The 25,267-nt window shown below is 43.8% G+C and overlaps 1 protein-coding gene across 14 annotated transcripts in view; it reads right to left on the bottom strand.

Moving 5' to 3' along the window:
- The window catches only part of PTPRF (protein tyrosine phosphatase receptor type F), a 364,428-nt gene that overhangs the window by 156,919 nt on the left and 182,242 nt on the right, over positions 1-25,267 (bottom strand). For all 14 annotated transcript variants that reach the window (XM_084527751.1, XM_084527753.1, XM_084527745.1 and 11 more), the window contains exon 5: positions 22,980-23,121. In XM_084527751.1, coding sequence (XP_084383877.1) covers positions 22,980-23,121 — 142 coding nt within the window. The remainder of the gene's footprint in view (positions 1-22,979; positions 23,122-25,267) is intronic.

Genomic DNA, 25,267 nt, shown 5'->3' with positions numbered 1-25,267 from the left:
TCTGATTTATGAACCAACGGATCTGAAAAACATCAAGTGCCCAGACTTATCCCTAGGAAAAGTTGAAGCTGATCCTGAAAGAAACTTCCAGGCCCTGAGTGAGCCCTGCCTGCTTCACAGCCTGCCAGGAAAGCTGCCTCCACGCATCCCCTAGGGAACAGCCGGCACCTTGCAGCCGTTCAGCCCGGGAGCCCTGCCGCTGCAGGACCTGCTGCTGTAGGTGATCCCCGCTCTCCTCCCGGGATGTTTACGGACCGTGTTCCAGACGCTTGGCAGCTGCATTTCCTTCTGTATTCGTTACCTGTTCCGAAAGCAACTGTGGCTTTTTCAATTATCTGGAAGTTGATTTGTTGCTTTAAAAGAGGCACCTGCCCCAAAAGCCTTTCTTTTTCACTGTGCTGCAAACATATGCAAGATGTTTATGATAGCAAACAGCAGGAGTGTTGAGGAGTCTCACCAGCTCTAATTAAAGCAGGCTCATCCTACAATTTTACCCATGTAGAACTGAGCTTGCTTATTTAAGTGCACGGGCTTAGCTTGCAAATACCAAAATACAGGTGTCAGTATACGACAGCCGTAAGCTGCTGAGAAGGGAGTTTTCTGCTAATCCTTTTGAGCAGATGTGTTGCAGCAGATCAAAGAACACGAGCTCCTAGGGGCTGGACTAGCACACATCCTGGGGACGTGGCAGGGAAGCACTCGTCGCTTCTTCCCCTACAGGAACAACCCCATTAGGACGAGCACGGGAACAGGCACGCTCAGCCTCGATCCCCGCCGGTCAGCAAATCCTCGCTAATCGCCTTGTTACGGGCACATTCCTCGTGCACAGCCCACCAGACCGCTCTGTTTGGAGGAGCAGAGGCTGCCCCGGGTGCGACGAGGGATGCTCCTGGGGCTGCAGTGCAAGGAGGGAGAGGAACACGGTCAGGAAACCGTGGTGCCTGGTGCTGGGATAGGAGCAGCAGCATCTCCCACCAGGAGCCCCGAAGGTGCGCGGGCAGGACAGCTCTGCGGGGACATGGCGAGGATTACAAACACAACTGCACTTTGTTGGACAAAGCCACGAAAACACGGCTTTGAGAGGGGTCCAGCGGCACTACAGTCGACAGCCCAGCCTGCGGGCTGCTGCAGCCAGCAGCTGTGTTATCAGCACAAATAATTACCCCAGATGGACCACCAAACAAACAGGCTGCTCAGATGATCCGCTCACTTGATGTTTCCCTGAAAAAAAATCTGCTCCAACAGCGAGATCTCCAAATCACAGACCTTCAGGACAGGGACCCCTTCTGAAACCTAGCCACAAATGCAGAAAGCTCAGGTTAAGGCATCTGCCCCATGCTACATAGGAAATAAAACACAACATTAAAGGTGAATCCTAATGCCAGCCCGTGCCTCATCCATCCTTGCCTCTCTCAATCAGTGAGGCTCTGCAGCTCCTCCAAGACTGGAGCCTTCTTTTGGATATTAGTGCTGGGGCAATGTGTGACAGAGCAATCTGCCTCTGTATGGACACACTGGTTTAAATCAAGGCTTTACAACCTCATTCTGGAGGCTCCTGAAGGTTTATGGGATGGCAGAGGATCTCCAAAGACACAGCCAGTTGTCTCAAATCTCGCCTTTAAAATCCTGTAACAAATTGGATGTTTGGGGTGGGGGACCTGTGCTCTGCCTACCCGGGTCCCTGCCAAGGACAGAGTCCACGGCTAAAGCAACGCACTCACTCATGTCACACTAAAAACGAGGCCCAGACGAATGTGTTAGCTATGAAGAAACACCGAAAGGATGGTGCTTGTGTATTCCAGTTCTGCTTTTTCAGGTTCATCTGCAGTTCAATGACTCTGCTGTGCAGAAACATTCAGTTTTCCAGGGACTTCTCCATCTAGTGCAAACATACTTAATGTTTTTCTTTTTCTTCCTTTTTTTCTTCTTTCCCATAACCAGCCTGACCTCTGCTATTTAAGGCCCTCTAAATCTTTCTTAAGCCAATGGCCCCTCTCGGTAGGTTGCCAATCTTCAACATTTTCTCAACAACATTTAGACCCAGCAACCTTCTTTTTAGTACCCCTTGAGAGTGGCTGCAGTGAGAGCTTAGGGCGTGTAAGCAAATGAGACAGACAGAGCACGGCAGCCAGAGTGATGGGAATAGCATTTAGGAAGAGCTGGCAGCTCTGCCCAGGTGCCCATGCAAGGGGCTTGGCAGCGCCGGGCAGTCGGGCTGCCTTGCCTGTGCCAGCCAGCGGTGGGAAGGCAGCGCCTGCTCAACAGGGCAACAAAACTTCTGCGAGAGGATATAAATCTCCAGAATGCTGTGACAGTCCTCCTCGGAGAAATGGGAAGAGTTAGTACAAGCGTTGTTTGGCTCTGAGCAAGTGTTTCTGCACAGATGTGCTGCTGCAGTGACAGCCCGAGCTGTTAGACCCCTTGCCAGGGCTCCACGGGGCTCAGCACGAAGCCCTCCCTCTCCTCCAGGTGCTTGCAGCCTGAAGCCAGCACGCAGATCCTGCAAAGAAATTAAAACTCGAGCTTGGGGAAAGGAGGGTTGCGAGATAATGCATCATTTTATATGGCCAGTTAAGCATCAGCGTTCTGCTATCGGTGCAGCGCGAGAGGGGAAAGGAAGAACGAGGCACTGGGGAGCGAGGAGCAAAGCACGGGGAGCCCATTGCCGAGGCAGCGAAGGTGCAAGCAAGGAAGCAGCATGCAGGAAAAGCCTGGCTGTAAGAACACAGAAGTCGTATGGAAACTCTCAGCAGCAGCACAATGCCCGGTACTACACAGAGGAGACGGGGAACGCTGGGAGAGGGCATTTGACGGGCAGGGAGATGAGGGAGGATGCGGTGACACCACGTTACTGCCGCCTGCGTGGCACCAGGCTGTGGATACTGAAAAATAACCCTCCTGCTCTGCACGAGATGGCAGGTACGGGAGCGAGCGTGCTGATGGCTCCTCCAGTCCTGGGGCAGCATACCTGGAAGGACCTCGCCTCCTGCGAGAAGTGGCAGTAAGATTTGCAAGCTGCTATTAGGGGTCTGTCAAATTAACGAGTCTTAAGGGTACGGAGATCTTCTCATGAATACAATAAACTGCTGCTGTACTGATATAAGCTCTTTCCAGTTCAAATATTGATAAAAGAGTTGTGATCTACAGCAGCATTACAATTTATGTCCGGTCTGGAGACATCCCTTGTTTTATAGACATAAGGCTAACAGGTTGGTTAGAGGTCAAAAATGAAGAAACAATTTTCATCATTCTTGATTATCTTTGAGAGATCCTGAAGCAGATGGAAGCTGCTCAGCCATTCAGCCCGGGCTACATATTTCACTCTGACAAGGCTCTGGCATCATGAGCAGAGGCAAACTTGAGCAGGAGCATTTCCTCCCATTTAAACCTTCCTTATTATTAAATCCTTCAGTCATCAGCAGCACACTCCTTCTGCGAGAGTCTTTTTAGAGCAAAATACATAGTTTAAGAGACCTTATTTTACATACTCAGATCAGAGCCTTGTGACACGCTCTGCTTTTAATTAACAAATAGGGCTGCCGGGCGCTGTGTATCACTGACTGTAGGAAGCCAAAACTAATTCCTCTTCAGCCAAGCACTGCCAGCACATAGCTCCATATATCCCCAGGTATTTGTTAGGTGGAATGAAAGCTGGTTACAGCTATCTGGCTCAAAATTAACTGACGGCATCAGTGAAGATGCAACTCATGACAAGCTCCATCTCTCAAGTCAATAATAACTGCTCACTAGATTGCCTGGCTTGCAAGGTAGCCCACCCTGAGCTACCACCTCATGTCACAACAGACGTGTAAATAATAAATGGAAGCTTTATTTTGTTCAGTGAGGCACACTCGAAGCTTTGCTAAATTTAACCACCCAATTAACCCAGCAACATTCATGATTCGAGGATTTTCAGACTTTGCTACTTCCAAGGAGGAAAGCTCAGTTCCACCAATTAACATTCTCTCTCTGAACTGCACAAGCAGCTACTTTGCAGATCTGAGGTTGGAGAGGCAGGGAGCACAACCAGGAGTCCAGCACAAGGTTTTTAAGCTTCCCAGACGAAGACGACACTCTCACAGGTAATGCCAACTCCCTGGCTTGCTCTGGGCTGACATGAAAATAGGCACGCATTCCCGCTTTACCAGCAGTGAGAAACTGTTGCTGGCAAAAAATAAAACAAAACGGGTTTCAAAGAAAAGTTAATTTCGTATAAAATTAACTGTGATGTCTTAGCCCAAACCTTTTCATTAGCTGCAGCACACAAAACAGTCACCACTTCTTTTTAACCTTAGGCTAACAGAAACCACACAGATCTCCTGCTGGCACTACTGCACTCATTTCTTCTGCAAGCTCAGTGCGAGAGACAGTACGCCCAGAGATGGGCAATGGAAATTCTTCAGGTCACTTCAACCCAACAGAAAGACATGCCCACAGTATCTGAGCAGCAATCACAGTGAATCCTATTACATCCAGCTGGCTTTTCCTCTCTATCACACACAAAGCTGTCTTTATAGAAAGCGCTCGCTGGTAACATCTCTCCTTCGGTTTATGCAGATCACACTGCAGAGCGCAAGAGTGCTCTGAATATTAAGCTACTGCATCTAACTTTTTTTTTTTTTTCTGAAATAAATAAATAAGCTGAAGATGAAAAACAGGGGAGACTTGGCAGAGGTTACCCAGCTATTTTATTCCAAACCTCTGGTGTATCCTCACCTGCCTTTGCGAGCAGGACTAGACCGAGGCACCTGCCCCGAAGCAGAGGGGTCTGAGCAGCCTCTTGCCAGCCAACACAGCTGCTACAAACTCAGAGCTTTTGCCTTTCAATTGCCTGCCCCCTAGATCAAGAATACAAAGGATATCGGACCCTCGAGGCAGCGCAGGGAATAAACTTTCCCAAATCTGGTTTCTGAAATGCTGGGAATCTGTAATAGGTTTCGGAGCACTCAGCCCTGGATTTCACAAGGGTGGATTCTTTCCGGGACCTCTTCAGTTTAATCTCCTTAAGCCTGGAAGTTATCTTTATCTAGAGTGAAAATATTTTACCACTGTAATCTAGTTACGAATATTTACACAATTTGCCCCAAATTCTCTCATTACAGCTGCCATTCTCAATTATTCACAGGTAGTGGTACATGCAGTTTCCGTGGAAACCTGCAGCTCCCGACCAGCTGATGCGCAGCCAACTGCGGGCAATGGGCACTCGAGCAGAACTGGTCGGCTGCGTAATTATGCTGATATTTGACCAGCTCAAACCCACGGATAGCAAAAGACTGGTTTGCATTTCAGCGTCTAAATTTCAAATGCCAGGAAGCAACCAAGTCCCCGTGTCTCCCAAAGCATAATAAACTTGACGAGGAGGCTGTAACTTTTATGACACATCGCATTTTCAACATTTCACTATCATTTTCTGTATTTACCATTGAAAGTAAATGTCAGATTACACCATCATAAAGCTGGTCATAAGTGATTCACTCCATTACGCTTCAGGACCTTCCCTACTTTTAACTAGTGAACGTGTACCAGTAATTGCCCAAGAATTTGCTGCCCTTTTTTCCCTTCCTTCCAGTCATAGCTGTTTTATTTTACTTAATGGTGACACGGGCATGACAAAGCTCCTTCCTCCTTTAAGCCTCTTCCAGCATTTAACACTCTGAGGGCTGTGGAGCACCACCAGCAGGTAGCACACCAAGATTTGAGAAGCCCCTTGGAAATACTCTTTGTTTCGTACTGATGCACAGCAGAAGAGGAGCACACCCTTGTCAGGCCGGGCTGCGAAGCCGCGCGATGTTAAATTGCCGGAGCCAGAGCATGCAGGCAGGGCTGCCCAGTTATTACCCCGCGCTCTCCCAGACAACAGACAGAGCTATTTTTCTCTTTGAAAGACTCACGCTTCTCCCTGATATACGATGTTCTACTGAGGTGCTGACTCTTTCCAGGCACCACCAATGTTTCATCACCCACACATTATATTTTCACACAAGCTGCTTCACATTTTTCCCTGGCAGTCCCCCAGGCTAAGGCAGAGGCTCTTCCTCAAGACACCGGCCTCCAAATCCTTCTTTTCCAGGCTGATCTCTTCAGCAGTCAAGCAATGATTATGCTGTAATCGGTGATGTTCCTGGTGATCATTTTTTTCTCTTCGTTAGCTTGTGCTGTGCATAGAGGTTTATCTGTATCCATCTACTGCCTTGTTTCCTACCTGGCCTTGCAGAGCCCACTGCAGCGTGGTGTACCTGCATGTCACACTGTTTTCTGGGGTCTTCCACGAGGCTCTGTGCTCAGCCTTCATTAACCTAATGAGGCAATCAACAGCAGCCCATGAGGTTGCCCTGCCCTCCCTGCAAGCTGAGCCTTCCCCCTCCACAGCCATTCAGGAAACCAACCTCAGTTTCACCACCTGTAACACAACACAAGACCCACTTCTTCATCCAGGACGTTCCCACTTAGCACAGGGCCAGAACAGATTATATTCCTGGTGTAAAACAGGAGCACTGGTCTGACTGGCAGAGATACTCAGCACTAAGAAATTAAGATCTAGTTAAAGGCAACACATTAAAATCATTTGTTGCACCTGTTTTGCTCAGAATTTAGGGTTTGCCAAATGCAATTTCCAAACTAGTCAGTTTGGAAAATCCTCAGAGCTCACAGAGGGAACCCTCTAAACATTACTTAACAAAGCCAAACGGGTAAGGCACTTACAAAATATCTTCATGAAAATCAACAGCTCTGTTGGGAAAGCAGCGAACAGTACGCCTACCCTGCACCGCTGCACAGAGCAGCTGACATGACAGCGTACAAACACGTCCTGAGAAATGGCACTACACCCCCTTCCCTGCAAAACATCACGGGAAGGCTTCTTTTTATAAAAATGATGTGGTATTTTAATAATCAAAAAGCGGCTATTATTTTGTTGTTGAAGTAGACGGGAATTATTTAAGACAGCTGACAACTGGACTGTCAACCTAAGATGTTGTACTTGTGTTTTAAACAAAACCTGGACTTGTGCATATTTACTCTCTTAAATGGTGCTCACTGGAAGGGCAGGAGCATTTCAGCTAGATGCAGCATCCGCTTCCCCTTCCTGCCTGGGACTGAAAAACAGCCTGGGAGACGTGCTGGTGATGGAGGCAAACACCAACCAAATTTCATGCTGTTTAGCCATAACTCTGCTGAAATGTATGCAACTACACAGCCACTCCTCTCAAAATCAGTGTATTGAGTAAGTATCTGTCAGGAGTGTCTTGAAGACAGAATGGCCTACTACAATAAATGCCACAATAGCTTAAAAGATGCTGAAAGGGTCACGCTAACCGTAGTGGTGGGGAGGCATTGCTAACAGCCTAACTGTGGAGCCCGGGTAATTCCTGCTGGTGAATCCTTTGCCTGCACCACTCTACCTGCTCTTCCACAGCAGCTGTAAATTAGCAATTAATGTGACAAGGAGCACAGGTTCAAACTTTGTTATTTGGCAGTGAGGTCCAGTTTGCATGAAATCCAGCACTTCATGTCTCAATAAACTGAAAAGTGCATAAGGTAATGAATCACTAGGTTAAATTCAGATTCTGCAGATTCATTTTTCAGCCAGGGAAAAACAACTTAGGCTTAGAATAGCAGCACTGATCTAAAGGACAGCAGCACTGCAATTTTTAAAAAAAATGTATACCATAAAAAGAACAGGTTAAGTGATAAGGGAAGGCACTTCAATTCTATGCCTCAATGAATATTAGTGACACAGATGTTAGGACGGTGGAGAAGATGAGCTGTCAGGTTTTGTGCCTTAACTTATGTTTCAGGTAGTTTTGTTAAACACACCGATTTCTTTTTTTTATGGTCACCCTTTACGTATTTACCGTCGGTCCGATGAAGGAACCTTATGGCAGTAGAGGACTAGATGGCACACCCCTGAGCTCTCTTGCCTTTTTGTATCTAAAAGAGCAATCAAAGATCAAAAGTGCCAGCTCTGCCTGGCTCAGCTCCGCTCACTTCTCAATTTACTCCAGCATTGCTTATGACTCGTGTAACTGACAAGTAACATCTCACTTGTATTAAGACTAAATGCTCTAAGAAAAAATGGCAAGTTGGATTCAACCAAGTCTTGATGCGTTACTGTCCATCTTTTTACTTTTACCATCTTTCAGTTGCATTGAGTACCTCAAAATTTTGAGCTGGAGAGGATGAATATTAGGGCAAATCTGCAGATCTAGGACTGAGTCTCAGCAAGGAGCTATTACAGGCAGTAAAAAACTGCCTTGGTGCTCAGCAGCTTTTGAGATTTCCCTTTGCTGAGCAAAAGTCCCATGCCAAGTCTGGAGATGAAGGATTTGCATGTCTCTTCTGCCAAAACCTCCATGAGGAAGAGCTGGGTGCGTTCTTCCACAGTTGTGCAAAAAGACCTGAGAGCTTTTCCCCCCATCAGAGCTACTGAGTCAAGCTGCAGAGCACACCCCTCAGCAGACCTGCTTCACGAGCACTGCAGATCTCAGAGGGATTACAATTAAGGAAGACTGGCTACTGCTACAAACTGTACAGAATTCAAAAGGCAACATCTAACAGATTATCCTTGTTATATTTTTTCCAATTCCAAAGAATTGGGAAAAAACAAACAAAACTTTTGAGTCACTGAGGCCAGTTCCTACCCAGAGCACATCACAAAACCCCTCCCGAAGCTTCCACTTAGCTAGTCTGACTGTGTGCCCCCACACTCACCTGGACAAACAGATGTTCTAGAGCTTTCCAGGTGCATTCTTGGTTGTTAAAGGAATCAGTAAAAACATCTGCTCAGCCTGCAAAATGGGAGACAGTCCTGGAAAATGACGACTCTAAGGGCTCACAACATTCATGAGATACTGGGACAGAAATGGTAAAGCAACTCTCTGTTGTTCCCCATCCCTGCTTCTACTGGATCAGGACTCATGTCAAACGAGTTAAATAGACCGTAACTATTTAGGGTGGAAGATACAAGGATGGGTGCAACAAGGAGCTATTAAATCCAGAGTGAATCATGAACCTGGAAGATGGAAAAACTCTTCACTGTCCCTTCTCATACAAAGCCTATGGGGCATTAAATGGTACTAGCAATTACCAGGTCTTTTCTCACAGAACCCACAGCTAAGCTGGGAAGTGCCTTGCTTTGGGAAATTATGCATGCTAAAAAAGGTAAAGTTCAAAAAGTAACAAGACTCTTCATTCAATAGTTTGAGCAAAACCACCACCTCTGCCTCAAATATCCCCCTGGTGCACTTCAGCAGAGACCAGAGAAGCACGTGCTTGGGGAAGTGTCGTTATAAGCATGCTCTGGCCTCACACACCTCCCTGGCATCCTGCACTGGCTCCTGGAAAAGCCACAGGACACAGACGGACAGACCGACCTTTGGTTTAAATTGTTGTGGCTGTTTCTGAAGTCGGTTACATACAGTGTGAACTGCAGCGCATACATTTCCGGAGGAGCACAGAAATAGCATGGTAAATTCCAAGATGAGCTACAAAAAGCAAGCCAAGAGCTAGAGAACAGGCTGCACGTATACAGGGGCTTACAGAGCTCACACTGCTGAGCTTCTTGAAGAGAATTTACAGACGCTCAGGTGGAAAAGGGATCTCAGAGACAGGGCAGAAAAAAAGGGCTCTTTCTGAGACTCAAGACCAAACGACTTGGATTAGAACTTGGGTTAGGCACTTTCAACTGTGGAATTAAACATTAAGTTTTTGAGCATATTGATAAAGGTAGTCCTGAACTCAATGTTGCTTGTCTTTTTTTTTTTATTTTTTATTTTTTATTTAAGACTATTTTTCTTACGGACATCCTTTAATCTAGCTTTCAGAAAGACTTACATGGCCTAAACAAAGGCAATTTGGGTAAGAGAGGAGAGCCATGTGCTTGAACAGGTGCAGTCTACTCTCCCTGGGCACTCCCTGGCAGGCCTGTAGCAAGAGGAGTCTTAGGGGTTTTGTCTGCACTAGCAAGCGGAGTTAGAACAGTCACAAGGCAACGCGCTAACCACCCAACACAGGCATCACCTCACTATGATACAACAGCGGGCACAGCTCACCACATTAGCGCAAAGCCATCCTGCATCAGTCAGCCCCTCAGATTCATGCTTTGATCAAACGCGAGTCTCTAACGAGGTCCACTCCGAACAGCAGTCTGAGTTAGGTGAAGAAGCCAGATGTTAGTTTAACAATTCGGTTGTTTTACAATGTTCCCATACACTATTGAATTGCTGGTGCCCATCAGCCCATAGGTCAATATGCTCGAAATTTCTGAGGTCTCCTGGGACCTGCCAGGATAAGAAGCTTTGGACAAACTGAGTTGTTAGCAGTAAGCTAGAAACTAAGTCAATGCCATCTCAGTCTAACTTGAAAAATTAAAAATTCAGAACCCTGAGAAAGTTGGGAAACCTGCAAATCCCGCTTTGGAATCTGACATGTCCATTCCTTGTGACTTAGTGCAGCAAATAATCCCATCTACTATAACTGAGGACCAGGAGAAGGCACACGACATTGAAAAAGGTGGCAGCCTGCAGAAAAACTTACAGTCACGGCTGCCGTTCTGCAAGGCCAAGCTTGCTGGGACAGGCAAATCCAGCTATTTGAAATATGGATAAAAGCAACAAAAAAGCACAAGGAGAACCAAAAACTCTTTCTCTCTGCCAACCACAACAAATGGCTCAATAATACAAAATGTCAGCTGGCACTCGAAGCACAGTGGATGGCCAGACAGAAAGTGCGTTTTTAGATCATTAGCACGTTGGGAACACACAGATGTGCAGCACAGCCACATCTGTGCATTGCAATTCCTACAGTAGTCACAACTTAATGAATCATCAATTGTGACAAGATCAATGAACCGAACAGAACAACAAACTAAAGCTAGTAAATTCATGCCCAGGGCAAGAGCTAAGGCTTCATTATTATTTTTTAAACACTTCTACCAGTTTTAGTGTCTAATTAGTAAAAACATGAATCCTTCAGAATTCAAATACCACCATCCCTCCACCCCAAGACACACACTTTGAAATCCTACTGAAAAAGATAAAGATATTATTTCTTTTTGCTAGCTTAAAATCTAGATACTATTCATCTGATCAGCAACGTCTTCCTCGGGACCACAAGCACACGTCAGGCAGAAGTTATATTAGGACGTGTGCTACATGTCAATCAGGTGGACTCTCATTAAGCCTACCACCTCTAGGCAAAACAACTCCTATTTTTTTCCATGAGGCCACATTATTCCTGCAGGCAAAGCTGCAGCTACGGTTCTCTGTAATGTGACTTTTTTTGAAGGAACAACCTCATACCAAAATGAAGCGCCCGAACCATTTATTTGTGAAAACACACACAGAGTTTCCCCCCCAGCTAGGTCTCATGTCAATCAGGGATATTCTTACCAAAAACAAAGCCTCCCTTCAGAAAGCAGAAGCAACACCCAGTCTTCTTACAGAGCATGGCCCTTGCAAGCACGAGCACTCCCTGCTGATCAGTTCCCTCTCCCAGGTGACCCATTTTGACCTCCACCAGACGCAGGCTTTCAGCTTATTGGTACTTGCCAGGGGTCATCTTCCTTCCAGACGGGCTCCACGGGACCACAAGCTCTCTGCCCGGCCTGCTTTCCACCGGCGAGGCATGGTGCTCTGTCTGGAAGGTGCTGCCGGCAGCTGCAGCACTGCTGGCACATGCTGCTCTTCCCTGCTGGGACTCAAAGCCAAGTAGATGCAGGCAGGAATTAAAAGTTCCTCTTCACTCTTGCAGACCCCTCCTGTTCCTCCTCCTGACCTCCTGCGTCTGCCCTTCTTTATACTGGGTATCCTGTAATCTTGGACCATGCATTCCCCAATTCATTACCTTCCCCTGCAATAGCTTTTGCCAATACCACCCTGTGTTCAGTTCATGCATTTTTCATCAGTATTTTTCTGCTGTTTTCTCTCTAAGGACTTTTTCCTCACTGTGACCAACTGTGGCACTGTCTAAATCAAAGAGACACAGAAAAATAATTTCATATTGCCTTGCTTGTAAGCAAAATGCCATTTTGGAGCTGCAGGACCAAAAGCCAGATTATGGGGTTTTAAGGTCTTCAACAGGTTGGTGTTTGCAGCGCGTTTCCAGTGGTCTCAAAGAGGCTAAAAGGTCACACTCTTACTTCTGTTGTGCGCCTCAGTTCTTTGTGCATCTAGCATTCTTTTAAGCACTCTGCATCATGTGCTGAAAGCACTTGTCATAGGGAAATTTCCCCCAGTCTTATCTTGGATAACAGCAGAACGGTGAACACTCTAGCTGGATACGATTACAGCTCTGATTGGTATTTGGACTTCCCCACTCAACTCATACAGCAGGAATTTGGAAAGGTTTCATCCAGGCAGGACCCTTGTGATAAAAGGATTGAAACAACAAAGCGCAGGATTAGCAAGGCAGATGAATGACTTCACTGCAGTGTTTTCCCATGGCATCATCCAACCTGCCTCATCAAGGAGCTCGATGATCTTGGAAAGAGAGATCTCATTATACCTCACACCCACTGGTTTTCCTTAGGATAAAGGATTTTAAAGAGCTATTCTGGAGCTCTGAGCAGAAAGAATTTGAGCAGGTGAGAAGGCCAGGAAGAGTCACTACTTTATTATCCAACTGAAATACCCACAAGAATAAAGAGCAGTTAGGGAACTCTATGGGGAAGGTGTTGTTTTAGCACTATGGGATTAATACTTCCATAAAGATTCTCTGGGCTTCTAAGACAGCAAGTGGAAGGCATATACTTTAGATCATCTTTATACCAAAAATATTTTAGTCACTAATAGTTCAAATGACAAATTAACAATGAAGGGTCATCATAATTACTTCCTTGCATTCCAAATTAGGACCAATTACTCCTTTTGCTCATTATCCAGGCACTGCATTTTAATGGGCATCACAAATGTAAAGCCTTCCTGACTAAACTGTATTTTAAAAAATACACATGATCAACAAGATACTAAGGACAAGTAGATGTGAGACTGTGACTAAGCACGACACGCAGAAACCAGCTGTCAGGATAATCAATAATGAAGGTCTTTAATGCAAAGCCAGCTTTGTTTTGTACAGTCAGCTTCTCAGACCAGGACCAAAATGCGTCCCATCAATAGCAATTCTGAGATTTTCCTTTTTCTGCAGGAAAAGATGTTAAAGTACTTGTGAAATGTTCTCCTCCACAGGCACAGTAAGTGACACCCGAAGTGTACTACTGCCTCCACGGAGATCCTCACTTCTCCACAGCTGTGGCTACAGATTTATTAGCATGAGTTGAGATTCCAGTACCAAGATTTTCTGGGATTCACTTTATAAAATAGTGATTTATCCAAGAATGATTTAATTGTTGCTGTGAGTTTTAGTGAGAGGAAGAAGATAAGGCACAGAACGTAAGTCCAGGATGACTGTATAGAAACGCCTGTACATACAGAGATTTATGCTTTTGGAACTGTGAGCACTGCGTTCCCTACAGTCATGGTTATCACATCCTGTTCTCTCCGTGCTCCATTTTCCATTTAAGAACTTACTCTCCGGTTCTGTTAGGTGGATATATTCTCCCACTTCTGCAGAAGAAGTTCCAGGGGATCACTTTGGTGCTACATCTTCGCCAGTGCCTGTGTAAGTCAGGGAATGCCAGTAAATGACAACAGGTCACCACGCTTGGAGCAGAGTCTCTCAGTTACAAGCACGTACAGAAGGTAATTTTGCCAAAGTAGGACTCAGAAAGGCTTTTAAGGACATCTTGTTCTTGTCCTTCCCTTCTTCCTTGGAACCAAATCAGACGATCCGCATGGCATTATCAAGCAGTGTTTCCCATTAATTTCCAATAGTTCAAGCAATGAAGAACTAGCTCTCTCAGAAGGCTATTCCACAACCTAACAGATTTCAAAGACTCTACAAATATATACCAGCAACTAACTTTATTAGTCAGCAGGAGATAGCAGCAGGGCTGACATACAAGCTACAGAGAGCACATCTGTCAATAACACGTTGCCATAGTTCTCCACAGACGGTCTCAGAACGAGGCATCTTGAAAGAGATCCAGCAATAAGAAAGGTCTTTTGAAACATCTGATGATAAAGATCTATTATTTTAGCTTCTGATGGGCACTGGTAGATGTAAAATCTGATGAGAAATGTGATTATTTTTGTTTTGACAAGTTTTAAAGCTATAGTTACTCAAATTTTCTAACTTTTTGTCTCTTCCGATTGAATTAAATACACATCAATTAAAGCGACTTATAAAATAAAATGATTTATTTATAATTGTGTGTTTTTATTTTTTTCTTCTTCTCTGAAAGATTTCTAGATCCATGTATAGACAACTCATTAACAAGTCTTTTCTCCTGGCTGCCAGTCCTCCAAACTCAGTTCATTAACTGAGAGTCACTGGGCCCAGCGTCAGCCTAGTTATTACCAGGCAGACATTTGGAGAGCCAAATCAGGGCTCACTGACACCTAATCAACTCCGCTCTCTTGTTCACTATTATTTTTTATTCGTAGTACAACAACGGTCTCTACCAACAAGTTCCTTAAATATCAGTTCTGAAACGACGAGATGCATCAACGATCTCTGCGCGGAAGGCAGGTGATTATATCGACAGTGCTGGGGAGATGTTGTAAATAAAGAGGACAGGCAAAAAATCAAGCAAGAAGAGCCAAATCACCTTAAGTGACAGGGATAATAGGAACAAACTTAAGAAATATTGTGAATTTTTGCTATATGCTTGCTGCACATTGCTAGGAAACAAGAAGAGACAAGACAAATGCAGGTGGATTAGAGAAACACAGAAGGTAGGCTGGCCAGTGATCAACCACATGAAAAAAGTAACTATGGTCCTAACATACATCTGATGGTTTATCCCCAAAAATCCATGGAGCCACCTGTGCTTTCAGAACGACACCTGCAAGGTTCTTTGTGTGCCCATCTTTAGTTGGGTATGTTAAAAAAAAAAAAAATCCCCCAAATCGAACAGGAACAGGTACAGAATATGAACCAGAATATGGACCAGAAATGCAGATCGGTGGATGGTCTATGAAAGTGCAGGGGGGATTTTAGTGCAGCAAGAGGCTTGCCTGGCTACTTTCTGGTGCAGGTTAGCACACCAGCTAGCACATATCTTAACCTAAACATCCTCATTTTTCTAACAAATGTATTTACTTAAAGATTTGCGATTTGTTACATCCACATTGCGTTACACCTTTTCTGCCTCTGTAGCATCTATGCCAAAAAGCTTATGGGACACCTTGTTATCATCTCCTAGGTAGCCTTCCTATTGCTGCTCTGCTCTCTTGGCTTTTTTAGACTACCACTCCTTTTAGCCAAGGTTTCTGTCCTGGTTTACTGCTTCCCAACCCCTTAAAATCCCAGCCCCGTGTAAGCCTTCACACACTGCTGTGGCCATGGGGTCGGGGCAGATGGAGCGCCAGCCTTTCAGCAGCAAAATCGAAGGCAGCACTGGTGGTTGCAGCCTCCCAGCTGGGACTGATGATCTGTTCCAATGGCAAGTCAAAACAGATTAGCTTAAACCACAGACAATTTAATCTAACCTGTCTGGTTTCAGACTGGAACAGAGACGCAGAAGCAGTCGTCTGGCCATCCCCGGTGTCAGCTGGGACATGGCAACCACAGCACCTCCTCCCCAACAGGAAAGGAATCTGCCTCTGCGCGTGCATCTCTGCCAGAGTTAAACTGCTCTGTTTGTGCCTCATTTACCTACTGGAATAGGCTGAACGTTTTGACAGCAGAGCCGCAGTAGAACAGCCTGACACACTTTCCATAGCAATCTCCAAGGAAGCTGTAGGACAGCACAGAGCGAGAAGCAACCTGGCTGCGGACCCTGAGCCCAGAATAAGAGAGAAAAGAATCCTCAGAGCTCAATTATCAATTTTCCTAACTGATAGAAGTTAGCAGGAGGTTGCCACAGTACTCTGAACGAGCAGCTGTGCTTCTGAGCATCTTCATGAGGGTTTTGAGAAACGGAGCAAGCAGGAAGGAGACAACTGTTACCGGTGACAAGTTCTTAGGTGTTGTGTTTTTATTTTTTTCCCCTCAAGAACTTGGCATATCAGAAGCATCAAATGTTTGGTCAACACAAGCTGATGAGTGGTGAACACGATGGCAGGTGAAATGTCTCACTGGCTGGCTCAAGAAAGCAGTTGTTGAATTTAACTTGAGCCACACTAAGCATACCAATACACTGAAAATATTGTACTACACGTACAACAGAACACCACCAGCATGGGATGATAATGCCACTGGATTACAATATCCAAAAGGGTTTTGCACAAAACAGATTAATGTGCTTAGAAGAAACGGAGCATGCAAATAGGCCTAGAAGAAACATCCCACAGTGAGAGGAGCTGAAAAGGCCTTGACTGCTGCCTTTAGAAATGGTGTGAAGGAATATGGAATTATTAATGATATTGCTTTCAGTAAGTACACCTCATCTTTCCCATAACACATGAATGGGATCACAACCAACGGAACTGGAAAGCAAAATATTTAAAACTGATTAAAGGATTCATTCTTTTATTCTTCCAAATTATGTGTCTTGGCCGTCAGTCTTCACTTCCTGAAGATGATATCAACATCAGCAGTTTATGAAGAGTGAAGAGTTGTAAAAGACAATGCTCATAACAGAAGGGAGGCAGCTGGAACTAGAAGGACTCCACAACCTAACCTAGCAAAAATCCTGACGCTCCTTGGTACAGAATTTAAGCAGCACCTTTGCCCAAGGCACAGCACAATAACTTTATGTGCTCTTAATTAAACTCGTTTCACAGAGGTAACCAGAGATTTTCTTCAAAACGAAACAAATAAAAGATGATTAAAAAAGACAACATGAAGTCTTTTTTTACAGGACACAACTGCACACTTACTATTTCAAGACACCCAGCAGTGGCAAAGCACACCCTGCGTTTGAACTTTTGTTGAATTCTGTAGAGTACACTTCCTTCTGGTTTGTTTGCCACTCAAGTTCACTTGTTTCTATCTGGGAAGCCCTTCCTGAACCACGGGTGTTGTTTTGGGTGTTGCAATATCACTGACGCCATGAGCTTGCTGATAAGAACATGACAGCATCCCCTCCTGCTACAGATGTAATCTCCCAGGGTCTCATTTGAGAGGCAATATGCAGAAACAGCCACTTGCCGTAAAAGACAAATGTTCTCAAGATTAAGAGGTCAGTACCTTTTCAGACACAGCATTTTATGAGAGTGCACAATTCCAAAGGGTTCAGCTTGGCATTAACTATGTGATATTTCATATAAAACTTTTCAAAGGTTGTATTACTTGCTTCATAAACTTGTGGAATGAACCTGGATGTTAACCTTAGAGCATGGCAGTGCTCTGATGGAACTTGCTATCATGGACACATTATATGGTTATGTGCCATTAGTTAATCATTTAAAGAGAAATAAGAAATGGAAATTAGGGCATTTGGGTCTGATAAGTTCTCAAGATCTGCTGACTCCTGTTTGTAGGAGAGACCAACAACACTTAAAACTTTTCTCCAGCTGAGAATTACTTGTCTCTCTTGTTAAATATTACAAAAAGTAAGCTATGAGACAGTGCCATTCTCACTGAATCCAATCTCTAAAATAAATAGATAAAATTAGATTGAGATGATAGGTGCTCTTTAGATATCAAAGATTAAATAGCTAAACCATCTTCAGACATTCTAGTGGCATGGGACGTAGCAGTCCATACATTTCCTTGGTCTAATTTTAACCGATTGCTAATTCTGCTCAACCTTCTGTGTGCTCTGGGGGACCCTGCAACTTGCAGGATTCTTTTAGCCACTGCACAGCACCTGAGAAATGGCTAGGCTTCTTAGCAGGATGACAGGGCTCCCAAATTGACTTACCAGAGGACTATTAGGCAACCTGCTGTTGAGCAGCCTAATGCTCTTTCCTTGTGAACACTGCTTATACCTTAATAGCTTAAGTCCACGTGATCTGGGATTTATACGCCTTGAGGTGACAACCTAAACTTCTCAATTGTGCCACCATGAGCAGTAATTGGCTTAATGTTTCCCTTTTTAACAAGCATGAGACACGCCACCGTGCAGCACAAAGCAAACGCTCCCAGGTTTCTTTGTTTGTTTGCACATCACCGTATTTCAGGACATCTCCCTAAGCAGCGAAGCACGTGGAGGCTACTTTGGATTACTTGGGTGGAGAGCAAAGAACAGGGCTAAGATCTCCGCTGTCAGAGCAGCCTCCCATGGAGGGACCAAATCAGGCAGAGCAGTCAATGACCACAAGGCACGTGGAGGAAAGAGATGTCATCTCCCAGCCGGACATGTGAGGAGAGTACTGCCAATCTCAGGAGCAGGAGGGTACGGGGAATCTTAATTCATTTACACAATCAGAATGAGTACACCCAATGGATTCAATTTCCCTTCCATAATTGCTTCAATTCTATACCACATTGCTAAAAATTCTTCTTGGCAAAAAGATGCAAAAGCAATGAAGACAAACATGAGTCAAAGCCCAGTGATCCTACTGATCCTTTTGTAACTAACCAAACGTAAACAAGGATTAAACATAGCTAACTTCTGTTTACCATCGAAAGGACAAAATCAGTTTTAGAAGCATGTTTACAAGAAGGGCATATTGTTTCAGGCCCTGCAAGATCTAGCTCTGCAGAAATCGTTTGTAACAGTCAAATGTTTATCATTTACAGCATTTCAAACAGAGTAACTCCAGGAACTGGAATGCAGCTGGCAGATGGTGAAAGAAATTAAACTCATGACATGGTTCAGTAATCGGCAAATCACGGTGAGGTGGAGGTGTTTCCCACCCTGGGACACCTGCTACGCTTTCCAGGGCTCCACAGACATGCACCAAAACTTCCTCAACTTCCAACAGCGTGAGGCTGGCCAGTAAAACTTAACTTGCCAGGTTACCTTGAGACTAGAACCCGGTGTGGGAGCAACCCTTCCCCAGCTCTTCTGCCTGTCCTCTACCAGGAGCTGCTCTCCAGGCAGACAGCTCCATGCCATAAGATTAAGGAGTCTGGGAAAGGGGCATCAGGGACCTGCACAGATCTGTGCTGGAAGTGGCAAGTGAAGATGCCAGTTTCATTTTCGTTTAACCTACTTAAAAACAAAGGGAAATGACACCCAGAATATACTCAGTGTCACTTGGATGTGATGGTATACTCTGGGTTACAGCAGAGTTGGAAAAAAAAAAACACAAACAAACAAACAAAAAAAAAACAAGACTTCTCACAGTGCTCTGAAGATCCAGTTATAATTAAACAGTGTTCTAGTTCTGGAAATTACAGTTTGCAACCAAATGTCCAAGTTGGAAAGCTCTGCGAGAGAAGGGACTGGCACAATGGTTTGTATCTGAACCTCATTTCTTTCCCAAAGAATCAATATTCCCCTTCCTGCCCCCTGAAGACCCATGAGGACTTTTTTTGCACTGCTTTTCCTTTTCTTCCTGCTGGGTGGAGACTGCTGGAAACCACAGAGAAGGCATGCTCTGGTCTACAGGCGACCAGAGACAAACACTTCTTGCCACCTCTCCGAGCGCTGCTGCAATGCTGAATGCAGGAGTTGCATGGAAGGACACCACGTTGGCAGCCCTGCTGGCATCCTGCTGCCACGTTCTTCCACACTGCCATCCTTCCTACTCACATTTCATCTAATCTCCCTATTTAAAACGCTTGGTAATTCTCAACGTTACAACTGAAAGATATATTTATTAATTTGTTAGAGCCACTAACTGTCCCCGAGGCTCTTCGTGGGAATGTGTGTCAGCTTATTGATTCTAGCCCTCCCCTCCTTGCACTGGTTTCCTCTTCTGCCAGGCAGGCAGGAATGTACTTCTGTGCTGCTTCAGGTCATAATTGGAAAAAAGATAGAAATGTTCAATATGACTCATACATAATTCAGCTTATCAGCTACCCAGGAGAAATGAGCAGAGAAGGTATATGCACGTCTGTTTCTCCCGCTATCAACAGCAGAAATAATTTCCAGTTACACCAAGTCCGTACGTAGTTTGGTCACAACAGGATTTGCAGTTAGAAGCAAAAAATAAGAGACATGGGAGCTGAGAATGAAAGGGCAGTAGGGAACCGAACTGTTAAAAGATTCACATCCGTGAGGATTCCCAGTTCCTCCAGGAGACTGGACTCAGGCTTCTCTCTTGATATGCAGAATGGAATAAGTTAGCAATTAGAAAGGATTATCTGCCTCTGATCTGTAAAACATCGTGGAAATCTAAATAAAATAAAGCTCCAGATTAGTTAGCTACAAAGACATCTGATAAGAGCCTGCTAAACCCTGACTGTGACTTCAGGATTTAATGGTAAGGTCTGTGTTCTAAAAAGCAAATTGTGAAGAAGCATTAAATTTATTGTTATAAAGGATTTTTAATGTAAAAATCAATATGTACTGTGTATTTAGCAGCATGTAACCATGAGGACGTCTGTGATAGAGCTTTGTCATGCATCAGGGACCACTGCATTAGTCAAATTCTTGAAAGGAAGTGCAGAATGTCTGCATCATTCAAAATGCCACCTGAGAGCAATTACAGAAATTATTTTAACCCCAGAAGCAGAGGGAAAATCCGATCCTAGCTGACAGCCTTGAGGGTATCAATTGCTCCACGTGAAATGTGTCATTTCCAAATAGCTCTATGAAATTTGTGTCGGGAAAGCAGTGGCAGAACAGAGAGGTGGGGCACTTCTTGTTAGTGTTTTAGAGACCATTGAGGCTGTTTGAACATAACCACAACCAGGGCACTGTCTTGTGATACCCACCCTGCAAACCCATATGCAAAAGAATAATCAAAAAAATGTCACACTCCCAAAAATGCAGCAGTGTAATTTAAGTCAGACAACACAGAACAATGAGACAGCACGACTGGAAAAACAATACTTTTTTGTCCCCAGAAAATCTCAGAAAGGAAAGACATAAAATGTGTTTTCTGAATGCAGATACATCATAACAGAGCTTACCTGCTTCATCAGGCTAAGCCAACAAGCAAGGTACCTCTTCCTCCTCTGTAAGCAAGCTCACAACTCTCTGTATAAGCACATATAAACTGCTACACAGCAAATACTTCTTAATTTTACCCATTATGAGAGTACTTGGCAAGGGGTCGATACTCTTCAGCTTGAGAGGACAACGCAGCCCCCAGCCTGCGGATGGTTTTTGACCTTATGGGATCGTATTAAACCAGCATTACCCCTGATTAAAGGCAGTTTTCAAACAGAAAAGCAGGCTCTGTGCCTGACTGGTAGTGACTTTTGCTTCTGTGGCTCTTAAACAGTGCAAGCATGTCTTTTCCCGTCCCTGGTGTTTCCTACCATTCCCTATTTATGTGGTGGTCTGAAAGTTTTACCTCATCAGGAACCCAGCAGGAGCTCTACGGAGCTGAGAAATGCTGTTGTGCTCCTTTATGCAATGCATGTCTCTGTGGGCCTTTGAACATTTAACACAGAGCAAATAAATTATTAGCGTGTGTGCATGTGCATACATATCTAAGATACATAAAGGCAAATGCAACCAAAGGAAACAGGAATGTGTGGAACATTCGTTTAGTCGAGTATTGAGCATCACAAAAATCCAGTTGTAAGAATCATTTAAATGCAGATCTGCAAGAAAAATGCTGAAAGAGCTCCACCGAGCTTTATGTACTCACATATGTGGCTGCAAAGGCAAGAAGTAACAAAAGGGATCTGCTTTTTTCACTCGACAATTTTCAAGTCTGTAACACCTGTTATCCATCTCTTAATACTGCTACTGAAGAGCAAGCTGATCCTTTAAGGTGCCCCACCTCCAGAAACAAGATACACAATCACATCAAGTATTGAATGATTTCTATGACTCCCATCACCAGAGTGTCTGAGCACATTACAGTTGTTTGATGTATTCTTTGTCACAGAGCAGAGAGGAAAATATGATTACCTCTATGCTGTAAATGGGAAGGGAGAACCAGGGACAACGGTAACATATCTGTGGCAGAGCAAGGGAAAAACGCTTCACTTGTGCATGGCTGGCACACTCATGGTTGGGATAACCAGTGTCCTCTGCCTTCATGACCAGACTGAACAGAACAAGTTCATCTGAATTTGATGATTCCAAATCATACAGACACTTTCCAGCCCAGTTCTTTCATTACTTGAAAGTTTCTTCATGAATCCATACACAGCAAGCAATTTGCTTAAGCCTTTTTCTTGCTTGTCTTAGTAAATGCAAATTTAAAAGACCATTCAGCCAAATGTCCTAAATTTGCAACAATCCAATGCACTTACAAAATCCTATGTATAAACAAATATTTTAGCACATTGATGGGCTGAAAAAATCCCCATTGCCTTAAAAGCAGACAATAATTCCGACAATCTAATATAAAAAATATCAACTGATCACAAGCCTTTTATACCTAACACGCAGTTCTTCCACATAACGTTCAGTTTAGAAGGAACAACATAGCAAGCAGAAGAGAAGAGAAAAAGACTAACAAGTTGTGACTACAGTGAAAAGTAAACCCAGCTAAATTCCACATCAAGCTCAAAATCTGAAGAGGAACCTGAAAATCCATTCAAAAAGAACTGTGCTGATTTAATCCAGAAGGTACAGCAACATAGATTAAGTTTCTGATTGTCAGATACAATTCTTAGATACCCTGAAGATGGGTATTACATCAAGGCAGGCAGCTGAGAAAAGTATACAAATGTCTCTTTAGCTAGGCCTCCAAGCCAGAAATAACATACCTCAGTCAGACAATTCAACTAATACACTTTAAAGAAAGTTCAGAATCTGCCATCCTTTCTGCTCATGATTGTCTGAAAAATAAGGGCTTCTATCACTAAGAGAAATTACAGCAAATGGTACAGGAACAACACAGCTTCTCCAAACAGAGCTAGGATATCACCATGTCACTTAAGAGCACTACAACATGTAGCTACCAAAGCCAAGGCCATGTTTCCAGCCACCTAAGGACATGAAAAAAACACCTTCCACTTACCTTCTAACACTGTTAATTTGGCACTCGTGTTTATCTCCCCAACACTGTTGGTGGCTGTGCACTCGTAGATGGCTTCGTCTCGATGAACACGCAGGGGCTGTATCCGCAGAACTGATCCCGACCCATCATCAAACTCAATAACCTTTAACAACAAAAAGAAAGCAGTTCTTAAGTGCTGTCTAGTGCAACAAAAACAAGGTCAAACAATCCAGGGGTTAAAAACAAATCAGAAAGATCTGTAAACTAGAAAATATCATACAACTAGGCAAGTGTTCCAAGTCCAGAAATCAAAAAATCTCAGAGTCAAGAACATATCTGCCCTCTGAGAAGGCTAGAACAAATGAAGATCCAATGAGGTTCTTTATGGATCAATTAAAGTTGAAAAATTATCAACCTGGTAATAAAGAAGTGGATCTGATGATTTAAAACATCTGAGCCATATTTGCACTAATGGTTTTACTAATCACACTGATCGCAATTCAGTGCCAACTTTCACCTTGATGGAAGAGCAGAGTGATATACTCCTGTGGGATCACCAGGAAAATAGTAACAAAACCAGAGCAACACCTTGAGCACCTACAGCGCATGCTAACTTCAGCAGAAAGTGACTGTTTTCAACGTCCTTCAGCATCAGGTACTTTGCAATTCTGGCATGATCATCAATGCTGTAATTACAGCTCCTTCCACAGCATAATAAATAAAGTCCTTAATAAATCATTGCCATTCCCTCCTGCTAAGCTGTAACATACATTACTCGAGCTTCTACAGGGAAGAAAGGTATTTGTTAGTTTACTGCTGGATCACTGTAAGTTATGACTTAATGGCAAGTCAGTGAAGGCACAGCCTTGGGCCACTGTTAATGCCAAACTCGTCCTTCTCCTATTACTGAGCACTGTAAAGCTTGGAAATACTAACTGAACCACAGATGGTGACAACATGAGGGAAAGGCACAAGACCCCTCCCGTCACTGGGGAATGCAGGGGCAGATGGAGAGACTAAGCTGTTCACTGCTCCAGACACACGCGTCAGCCTGGGGCCTGCATCACCTCCGTGCAAAACTTGTACCTGATTTCAAGAGCCCTACTTTGGTGTGCTTCTCACAGCACCAAGACCATGGAGTGAAAACAGGAATGAGAAAATAATGTGCACCCCAAGACTCTGCAGCAACAGGAAAAATAGGAAGAAATAAAAAGGTAACCAAGACACCGAAAATCTGTTATTCCTCACATTGGAAGGAATAATCCTTTTGCTTGAAATAACAGAAGCAGCTTGCAAATAAACCCTAATTTGGGGTCAAGTAGCAGCAGACAGGGCATTGGAAGGTGAACACTGCAGCAATGCATTTTTTTTTTAAATTACATATTTTTAAATTGGATTTTAAATTAAACACAGAATGTAACAAAATGCTAAACTCACTATAATCCTTCCACAGTATAGAGCTACTGCCAAATTTCAAAGCAACAGTCAGATGCAGAGACTAATTCAGTTCAGTGATAAGGATTGAAAAGCTATGAGGTGAAAGAGCAGAAAAATCCTTTTTTTCCCTTAATATCCCTTGAATAAAGGCTGTGTGTGAGAGGAAGGCAGCTACAACCACTAGAGACCTGGGAGAGACCAAGACCAGAAACGCTGTTCAATTTGCTAACTATGGATACCTCTACTCAGCATGTGTACATCAGATTTGAATTTATTTTTTATCATTTTAACTGAATTTCAGTTTTCTTCTTAATAATGACTAGCTTAGGAATGAGGTAAAATTAACAATTACCTGGCAAAAAACACAGAGATTATTCACTATCTCCTAACACATTAAAAATGCTTTAACTATGTATAAAAACTGAAGTGAATGAAGATAGAAATTGATCATTTAAATGCATATAATAATGTGTATCCTTCTGGTAAGCCACAACAGTCACCAAATTCACTACAAAGTTTATATTAACTTACAAATCAGAATGTTTAAACAGTTACTATACAACAAAACAGACCTTTATATAAAAATGTTTGCAATTGATTAATAAAGGTTTCCTGCTCACATACAAAATCGTGATTAAAAAATTGGTGACTTGAATCAATCTACTCTGGGCAATGAAGTCAGCTGTGCTCTAGTCAGAAAAGCAAAAAGCAACAAAGAGGAGGGTTAGAGGAAAGAGCAGAACGGTGGGCAGGGCCACATTTCCAAGAGTAGTTTTAGACAGAAGAACCCAACTCCAAAAAAAAGGAAAGTGGAGGAAAAGGTGGAGAAAGTCAGTGATAGTGTATTTGATATTTAAAATGTGAACCCAATT

The sequence above is a fragment of the Aythya ferina genome (genome assembly GCF_964211825.1).
Source record: "Aythya ferina genome assembly, chromosome: 8".
NCBI classification, from domain to species: domain Eukaryota; kingdom Metazoa; phylum Chordata; class Aves; order Anseriformes; family Anatidae; genus Aythya; species Aythya ferina.
This window is presented reverse-complemented; position numbering and strand designations above follow the sequence as displayed.